Source organism: Oncorhynchus clarkii, chromosome 27, assembly GCF_045791955.1.
Source record: "Oncorhynchus clarkii lewisi isolate Uvic-CL-2024 chromosome 27, UVic_Ocla_1.0, whole genome shotgun sequence".
Taxonomy (NCBI): domain Eukaryota; kingdom Metazoa; phylum Chordata; class Actinopteri; order Salmoniformes; family Salmonidae; genus Oncorhynchus; species Oncorhynchus clarkii.
The window spans coordinates 13,340,626-13,350,835 of NC_092173.1; the positions used below are offsets into that span (position 1 = coordinate 13,340,626).

At 42.1% G+C, this 10,210-nt stretch overlaps 1 protein-coding gene and 1 pseudogene across 11 annotated transcripts in view; both read right to left on the reverse strand.

The window, feature by feature from the left end:
• The window catches only part of LOC139386136 (arf-GAP domain and FG repeat-containing protein 1-like), a 47,622-nt gene extending 41,691 nt beyond the window's left edge, over positions 1-5,931 (reverse strand). For 5 of the 11 annotated variants that reach the window (XM_071131576.1, XM_071131573.1, XM_071131574.1 and 2 more), the window contains exon 1: positions 5,596-5,913. In XM_071131576.1, the coding sequence (XP_070987677.1) occupies positions 5,596-5,762 (167 nt within the window). In that variant the 5' untranslated portion in view covers positions 5,763-5,913. Of the gene's footprint in view, positions 1-5,595 lie in introns of all 11 variants that reach the window. The other 6 variants (XM_071131579.1, XM_071131578.1, XM_071131577.1 and 3 more) reach the window with 3 other exon arrangements.
• A 2,392-nt stretch (positions 5,932-8,323) lies between these two features.
• Positions 8,324-10,111, reverse strand: LOC139385983 (large ribosomal subunit protein mL44-like; annotated as a pseudogene).
• Between the last annotated feature and the right edge of the window lie 99 nt (positions 10,112-10,210).

Here is a 10,210-nt window from a genome sequence, read left to right on the forward strand (position 1 = left end):
GGGTTATAAAGATTGGGTTGTTATTTTACTGGATCTTTGTAGAATTTTGACCCATTTTGAGTCACACAAAATTGTTTGTGTTTTCTACTCTGACAATGAATCCACAGATAAAAGGGGAAACCCAGTTAGTTTCTAGTAATCTCTCCTCCTGTAGTAGTAGTTGTAGTAGTAGCAGAATCCGTAGTAGCAGTAGTAAGTAGCAGCAGAAACAGTAGTAGCAATAGTAATTAGCAGCAGAATCAGTAGTACAGTGCCTTGCGAAAGTATTCGGCCCCCTTGAATTTTGCGACCTTTTGCCACATTTCAGGCTTCAAACATAAAGATATAAAACTGTATTTTTTTGTGAAGAATCAACAACAAGTGGGACACAATCATGAAGTGGAACGACATTTATTGGATATTTCAAACTTTTTTAACAAATGGAAAACTGAAAAATTGGGCGTGCAAAATTATTCAGCCCCTTTACTTTCAGTGCAGCAAACTCTCTCCAGAAGTTCAGTGAGGATCTCTGAATGATCCAATGTTGACCTAAATGACTAATGATGATAAATACAATCCACCTGTGTGTTATCAAGTCTCCGTATAAATGCACCTGCACTGTGATAGTCTCAGAGGTCCGTCAAAAGCGCAGAGAGCATCATGAAGAACAAGGAACACACCAGGCAGGTCCGAGATACTGTTGTGAAGAAGTTTAAAGCCGGATTTGGATACAAAAAGATTTCCCAAGCTTTAAACATCCCAAGGAGCACTGTGCAAGCGATAATATTGAAATGGAAGGAGTATCAGACCACTGCAAATCTACCAAGACCTGGCCGTCCCTCTAAACTTTCAGCTCATACAAGGAGAAGACTGATCAGAGATGCAGCCAAGAGGCCCATGATCACTCTGGATGAACTGCAGAGATCTACAGCTGAGGTGGGAGACTCTGTCCATAGGACAACAATCAGTCGTATATTGCACAAATCTGGCCTTTATGGAAGACTGGCAAGAAGAAAGCCATTTCTTAAAGATATCCATAAAAAGTGTTGTTTAAAGTTTGCCACAAGCCACCTGGGAGACACACCAAACATGTGGAAGAAGGTGCTCTGGTCAGATGAAACCAAAATTGAACTTTTTGGCAACAATGCAAAACGTTATGTTTGGCGTATAAGCAACACAGCTGAACACACCATCCCCACTGTCAAACATGGTGGTGGCAGCATCATGGTTTGGGCCTGCTTTTCTTTAGCAGGGACAGGGAAGATGGTTAAAATTGATGGGAAGATGGATGGAGCCAAATACAGGACCATTCTGGAAGAAAACCTGATGGAGTCTGCAAAAGACCTGAGACTGGGACGGAGATTTGTCTTCCAAAGCAAAATCTACAATGGAATGGTTCAAAAATAAACATATCCAGCTGTTAGAATGGCCAAGTCAAAGTCCAGACCTGAATCCAATCGAGAATCTGTGGAAAGAACTGAAAACTGTTGTTCACAAATGCTCTCCATCCAACCTCACTGAGCTCAAGCTGTTTTGCAAGGAGGAATGGGAAAAAATGTCAGTCTCTCGATGTGCAAAACTGATAGAGACATACCCCAAGCGACTTACAGCTGTAATCGCAGCAAAAGGTGGCGCTACAAAGTATTAACTTAAGGGGGCTGAATAATTTTGCACGCCCAATTTTTCAGTTTTTGATTTGTTAAAAAAGTTTGAAATATCCAATAAATGTTGTTCTACTTCATGATTGTGTCCCACTTGTTGTTGATTCTTCACAAAAAATACAGTTTTATATCTTTATGTTTGAAGCCTGAAATGTGACAAAAGGTCGCAAAGTTCAAGGGGGCCGAATACTTTCGCAAGGCACTGTAGCAGCAGTAGTAGTAGCAGTAGCAGAATCAGTAGTAGTAGTAGCAGAATCAGTAGTAGTTAGTAGCAGTAGTAGTAGTAGCAGCAGAATCAGTAGTAGTAGTATTAGTAGCAGAATCAGTAGTAGTAGCAGTAGTAAGTAGCAGAAGTAGTAGTAGCAGAATCAGTAGTAGTAGCAGTAGTAAGTAGCAGAAGTACTAGTAGTAGTAGCAGAATCAGTAGTAGTAGTAGTATTAATAGCAGAATCAGTAGTAGTAGTATTAGTAGCAGAATCAGTAGTAGTAGTATTAGTAGCAGAATCAGTAGTAGTATTATTCTTTGGACTTTATATGGCAGTTGGCAACCAACTTTAAGGTGCATTACTACCACCAACTGGACTAGAGTGTGGACCTCAGTTCAGATTTCAATCACCCACTTGGGTATATGCTCCTAAAAACCAATGAGGAGATGGGAAAGGCTGGACTTGCAGTGCATCAAGCGTCAAAAATAGAACCAAGTTCTATTTTAGCGCCTGGCTACACAGACGCTCTTTAACACGCGCAAGCAGTTTAGATGAAATGATTGAATAACATTGTATGTGTACATTCATTTTGCAATGCTTGCGAATGCAACGCAGGCGGTGTGGTCAGCATATAGGTCAGTCTCAATTCCCCTACCTCTTAATGGAGCTATTAAGGTCTTAATAGAGTAAGGGAGGGACACACACTTCCCCTTTTCTGCCATTATTAAGCTAACCATTATCTGCTAATGGACCATGACAGGTTGACCTCAGTGAGGCATTGAAAAAGGAAAGCGAAGCCCGGCGTCTCACTGGGCAGCATTGATGAAGTAATCAGGACATTACAATGAACATCTTATTGAATTAATAACCAATGTGGTTGTGTTTCTTTCTGAAGGTTACACAAGTGTCTCCACAGAGGGCACGGCAAACAGTGGTGGGCTTGTGTCCGAAGGGTGAGGCTGGTGCTCAGGAACTTGTGTCAAGACACTACAGAGACCGAGAGAGGTATTGGTTGCTAACCTAGCTCTGCAGTGTAGCCTATGCAAACTGGGTGCAATTGAGTTCAGCAGAAGGCTACAGCAAACCTCATACACAAACTATGATGCTAGAGAAGAATCTGCAAATGTACTGACTAGCACAACATGGGTGGTTTTAAGCCTAACTGTGTAAGCAAGAGAAAAAACTGAAATCCCCCCCAAAGACCTGAGAGGAAAGATGTTCTGCAAGTGATGAAAATATTAGCATAATGACATCATATAGATCTACTGCAGAATATTATAGGCTAGCAAAGCAGGGAGCGCTGGGTTCATTTTCATCTCATTTGTATGTCAGCAGGAATTATTTCAATGATGAAAAAAGCAAACAAGCTTGCTGCTGTTGAAGACACCGGATGATCTTCAACCTAGCTGCAAACCAGGAAATGGTGAACAGTGCACCAGTGATGTCCTCTGTTTAAGATATGTAACAGGTCGTTCTTTACCATGCATGCAACCACCAGGCATTGTCAGATTCTGAACAAACAAGGTCAGGTTGACATGAAATAGCTGCAGCACATCAAAAATTCTAGTTTTTTTTCTCTGCCTGTATGGTGTTATAATTTTTTTTTTTTTAAACACACATATAAATATTATATATACACATATAAATATTATATATATTTTACACACATTTCCTCAACAATATTTGACATTGCATTATTCCGGTGGTAGAAGGGAGGAGAAAAAAACAGCTTCAGTCCCACTAATCCTCAAATCCCAAACTATACAGATGCTTGGTTACACAATAGTACAAGCCAGAGGTACAGCATCAACCTTGGATCACATTAATACTGTTAGCTAAATAGTGAGCCAGAAAATAGGTTTCAATGGGAATGATCAATAGTCAAATCCCTACCTGTATAGGTAGATGACACTTGTTTTAATGTGGTCAACTTTGCCTGGTTCGATAACTAGCTGAGTTAGGTGGTAGACTAAAAAAATGCTAGCTAGCCACATGAGGAGCAAAGTTAGCTTGCTAGTGTGCAGGCTGGTCTCATAGACAAGACGTACCATAGTAAACCAAAATCTGTGACAGTCAAATTAGTACATGTTATGTTTGTTATGGTTACATAAAACAGAAGGTTAGTTAAGGAAAACTCCACCCCCAAAAATATATTTTGGTATTTGTTTCATTAGTCCATTGTTGATATAGTCCCCAAAAAATGTTAAACAGCCATCACTAGCACAGAGAGGCGGCTGCCTACCTACAGACTTGATATCATTGGCCACTTAAATAAATGGAACACTAGTCACTTTAATAATGCCACTTTAAGAATGTTTACATATCTCGCATGACTTCTCATATGTATATACTTTATACCGTATCTATTCTATACTATAAATTGCATCTTAGCCGCTCTGTCACTGCTCATCCATATATTTATATATTCTTATCCCATTCCTTTACTAGATTGTGTGTATTAGGTTTTGTTGTGGAATTTGTTAGATATTAGGTTTTGTTGTGGAATTGTTAGATATTACCTGTTAGACACTGCTGCACTGTCAGATCTAGAAGCATAAGCATTTCGCTACACTTGCAATAACATCTGCTAACCATGTGTATATGTGACCAATAAAATGTGATTTGAATAATACTAGTGAACATCTAGCAACCCAAAGGTTGAGTGCTCAAATCTCATAAATGAAGGATTCTAACTTAATTTATCATTTCATTAATTAAATCATTTAATTAATAAACATTTTTTAAAAAGAAGTCATAGAGCCCTACCTATTTTGAGTGTCCCGGATTTTCGTTTACTATGGGCGCGTTCGTAAATTCATTCTGGCTATCTACTCCGATTTCAGGGCCCTCTGAGTGTGCCAGAGCGCAGAATAAGTGATGAGTTTACAATGCTCAACACCCGTTGAATATGGCCGGTGTCAGTAAAAGCCGGCAAAAGGAATAATTAAATTGTTGCCAGTGGCACAGATACAGTCACCAACGCTGTGGATAACATGAAAACAGCTCTGCTAGGGCGAGTAAAATGGTCAGAATGGGATATTCTCTCATTTGTGTATGGAAGTAGCTAGTAAGCTAGTCAATTAGCGTGGGTGCTTGACTACTGTTGTGAGGTCAGAACGTTCCGTTCAACCCTACTCCTCCGCCAGAGCGCCCAGTGACCGCTCTGAATTTACGAACGCCCCGAGTGCACCACAAATTTATTTACGAACACATCCTATGTTACGTCTACCCCTGAGTCTAGGTTGCAGTGTGAAAAGACTGCAGCAGCAGGTGACACGTTTCTTAACTATAGAAAAACACACATCATAGTCAGACTTCTTGCCTAGACACTTTCAAATCTAGCGGCTTACCAGTTAGTTACTACTCCTGTAAACTGGTTAACTGATTGGAGCCAGCTAACGTTAGCTAGCTACCGGTAAATTGCCGTTATGTGGCTAACTAGTTAGCCACCAGCGAGCTTACTAGCCAAATATATGATATCTGTATCTGGTTAGTTAGTAAACTATCATATTATTGTACTAGATATATCGCGAAAATCTGCCTCCATTTAGTTACCTATAGCTAGCACAGCAGACACCCAACTCACAAGACAATTGCGGTTCTAAATGAAAAGAGACGGGGAGGGGGTGGATAGCTAGCCTAGCTAACGGTTAGCTAGCTAACGTTAGTAAGTAGCTAGTTAGCAGACATGTTTGCGGCCTGTCAACGCGGAATGAAAATGTCACTCATTCAATCACATGTGTACCTACAGTATGCCAGAGCAGGAGGTGCAGACGAAAGACCCCACCGTCATGTTGGCATAGGTTGGGCCGCGCTGATCGCAGTCAAAGCACTTTCTGTTGGGAGGCAAACTCGTCATTTCTCTCAGCATCTTCAGGTGTTTCTCCTCCTGCTTTCTTTTCGCACTCGCCGCCATGACTGGGACAAATATGGGAAGAAAAATAAAACCAGGGAAGGATGGGGAATTACAAGTAAAGGGAAAAGCTTTAGCTGCTAAACGGGTACCGACTCTGTCTGAAAGGAACGGAGTAGAGCGGCTACTTGTGCTGTCGGCTGAACGAGGAGTCACGCACCCTCCGCGCTTGGTTTCCATGGGCAAACCAGCGCCACCCAGCAGCTTGACACTTATCATTGCATCATGTGTCCTAATTCCAGGCACATTCCTTTTCATCATACAAAGAGGAAACACCCCTCATCTCATACATCTTAAGATGTACATCTATTATTAGGGTATCATTACATTGGAACAAGAATTAGAGGAATATAATAGAAGAGAATAGAATTGAAGATGTCAGAGATGTGTAGAAGTTTGTATGTCACCTTAGGCGATTATGTGTTATACATTTCAATAATCATAAATTGCTTATTTATTTGTGGTGGAACACTATTTGAGAATGTGCTATTCTTATTGCTTTTCTTATCATTCAGAAAAAAACAGCACACAATGTTGAGTTACATATAGTGTGATGGACTACTGCATTGAAAGTAAAAGAAAAGGCTGCTGTGCCCATGTGAGTGACTGTGCTTCACATCCATGGCTCCTACTGTATAAAAACAAGTGCTGTTTATTGGAACATACATCACTGTGGCCAAGCTTCCTGCCATCCAGGACCTCTATACCAGTTAGAGGAAGGCTCTAAAAATTGTCAAAGACTTCAGCCACCCTAGTCATAGATAGTTCTCTATGCTACCACACGGCAATCGGTACTGGAGCACCAAGTCTAGGTCCCAATAGCTTCTTTACAGCTTCTACCCCCAAGCCATGAGACTCCTGAACAGCTAATCAAATGGCTACCCAGACTATTTTCATTGCCCCCCTCCCACCCCACCCCCATTTTTAAGCTGCTGCTGCTCTCTGTTTATTATCCATGCATAGACACTTTACCTCTACCTACATGTACATATTACCTCAATTACCTTGACTAATCTGTTCACCCACACATTGACTTTGTACCTGTACCCTCTGTATGTAGCCTCACTACTATTATTTTATTGTTGCTCCTTAATTATTAGTTATTTTTCAAATGTATTTATTTTTTACTTCAGTTTATTTTAGTAACTACTTTCTTAACACATATTTTTTCTTAAAACTGCGTTGTTGGTTAAGGGCTTGTAAGTAATCATTTCACTGTCGTATTCACCGCATGTGACAAATCAAATTTGATTTGAACTCCAAGGGTGACTAGGTCCCACTGAGTAGCCTACATCGGAGAGAAGATCTGCTTTGACAGCTTACCTTGGAGGACACTGGCTTAAAATAGGTCAAGAGTACAGGGCATATATTCATAAAGCATCTCAGAATAGGTGTGCTGATCTAGGATGAGGTTGCCCCTCTTGTCAATATGATTCAAAAGTCAAAACTTAGCCTAGATCAACATTCCTACTTGAGATGCTTTTTGAATCCGGGCCAAGAAACAGTCTCTCAATAGAAATGTATCAGTGCAGATAAATAAGTGCAGATGATCATTTTAAGACAAAATACAGATGAACATGAATGAGGATGCAACCCCTTCTACCCTGCTGTGATCCTAGTGATTCATATATTGGGATGTAGGCCTATTAGGGCTGGCCTACACTTCTTGCCTGCAGATAGAGCCCTTCATTCTCCACCTAAAGGCTAAATGACTGCTTTAAAAAAGAACAGATGAGAAAGAAGGAAGCTAGGCCCACAGGTTCTGCTGCCGATGCTTCGAGGGACCAGGGAGGGATGATAGCACAGTTGGCATGAAGTGGACCAGATGGAGAGTGAAACGAGTGTACATTACACACCCACATGTAACATCACTGTTCAGCCATGCTATATTCTGCTTGCAATCACTACAGATAAAATATTCAATTTGTAATAATGAATTGCAGAATCCAAATACTTTCTGTAAAAGTAATTTGAAGTAATAGACAGATTACCCAGTTGAGGTCAAAGAGCAATCATCCAGTTGGTTCCCAACCTGTGCAAATAAATGCACAATAAAAGTGCATTTGCAAAGTGCCAAAACGGGTGTCTATACTGGTGTCAGACTTTTCATAGTAAAATACAGCTTTAATAAACCAGGCCAGACACTTAAGTCGAGTTCTCACACCAAGTTCTGCCGATTGGTTGCAGTGGCATTAGCAGAGGATAAAAGAGGGAGCCACATCTCCCACTATGGATATCAGGGACATTATCCTGGCAACCAATCACAGCAGGTGATCCCGACTAGCCCAAAAATGACCTTCCAATGTATAGTGTCGTGGATCCTACTCTTGTGATATCAATCCAGATATTTTGCACATTGCTAACCCATGTTTTTTTTAGAGCAGACTAATGTCAACTGTTGTGGGACAGTCATACATTAATGAATAACACCCAATAATAAGCAGACAGGTTAAACCAAAGATGGTATAATAAACATTCTTTCAAGAGACATGCTCAGGGATACACATACATTTTGCTTTTACATCAATAATATATTACACAAAAAAACATTATTTTGCCAAAGGACAGTCCTCTAATTTAAAGGGCTGAGCAGACCACATAGTTTGGAGGGTATCCCTAGGTCTGGGTTTATGAGTCTGTGAGAGGTTGGTCCTGATAGGCTAAGGGAACCGCTTGACTTTGACCCTCTGGCATGTCATGAGCTGTCATCAACTGATGGAAGACATTATAGTGCTTGGGGTGACATGTCCTTTAGCTGCTGCTGATGGATTGAGGGTAGGAGTCCGAGCTTCTCCTCTGCTGCAGAGAAGTTAGAGGGTCTCCGGTTCTCAGTGCAGCCATAGATTTTCCTCAGGGCCACGCGTGCGGCCTCCTCCTCTGCAGCCAGAACTGTCTCCCCTGGAGCCTCTGCAAAAAGCTTCTTATCACTGAGGACACAAACACACACACTCACTCAGTAGCATAATCAATAAACAACAAACTACCGGTAGAACACTACCACACACCTCTCACACTCCATAAGTAACGGCAAGAGTTTTTCCTGATCATCTGTCCCGACCAGGGAAAAAATACTTTAGGTCCTGGGTCACAGCGTATTCCTGGTCAGGTCTCGTGATCAGGAAAACCTCCTGGCTTTATCAGGAGGCATACGGATGGGAGTGGCCAGTGAGGCGTACCTGTACAGCCCTACAAAGTAGAGTGGGAGCACGGTGCCGGCACCGGCCGACCTGGTGAGACGAGGCTCTGGGAGGGCCACGTTCCTCTTGGACAGCTCCTCCACCAGCAGCCCCATGGGGTTCACCACCGACCACATTTCAAATAGGTCTTTACCTACCAACTGGGTGACCAGGAAATCCTGGTGGGAGAGAAGAGGGCATGGGAGGTGAGATCATCTTTAGATACACAAGCAATCTAATGTTCATTTGAAATGTTTAATCTTAACCGTTAGTTGGGTGTGTGTTGAAAGTTGTGCGGATCTTCCTCTTACCCGAAGGAAAAGGCCTGCTCTCTCAGCTCCACTGCTCTCCTGGAGTGCTCCGATCACAGCGAGGAACGTACTGTGCAATACTTCATCAGGGACAGGGAATTGAGCGCTCATAGTTAGGTCCTCGATGGCGAGGTTCCGCGCCACATGGCAAACTACTGGATGACTGGTCAGGTGGCTGACAATGGCAACCGCTCCTTTGCTGGGCAGGCTAGGGAAGCTGGCCCTGCACCAGTCAGACAGGAAGCTTTTGGTGAACTCCAAGCCCTGTGTGTTCAGCTGAGTGTTGTCTCCCAGGACCAGAGCGGCCGTTTCAGAGTCCACGCCGAGTGCCTGCCTCCTCTCTTTCTCTGACTGAATGTAACAGGGGTTCACGAAGGCTGTCTTCAGGAGCTCTGGGGAGAAGTTTTCTTTAAGGCGGCTGCTGAATGCCTAGACTTCTGCATGGTAGTCCCAGTTAGGTTTTTGAAAGCTAGGAGACAGAGCATAGAGAAATTAATAACTATGACCATGGTGCATGAAATCAGTATGTACCTAAGATACAGTAGTCTTCTATATTGGCTATAATATAGTAATTTCAGCTAACGTTAACTATGAGCACCAACACAAATGGCCTTGACTTGATCCCAATGATACCAAGGTATCTTAGCTATCATTACCGTGGCTTAGGTGGTGGAAGCCCTTCTATCTTCAACTTTCTTTCCATCAAAAGAGTGTATGCTTTCATCCATCGCTTCTTCTCTCGGGTCTGTGTAAGGAGTACATTTCTACAAACATGATGATAGTGAATTCCAAACGTTAGCACACCACGACTTACAATGTATCCGGATGCCATGACAGTTTCTGACGGCGTGTAACAATAAATACGTTCCGGACAGCAACCCTAACGCGCTAAGTTTGTTCCAGTTTAGAAAATGATCAGAAGAGGGTTCCAACTTCCAACCATAGACGTGGTTCCAATTTACAT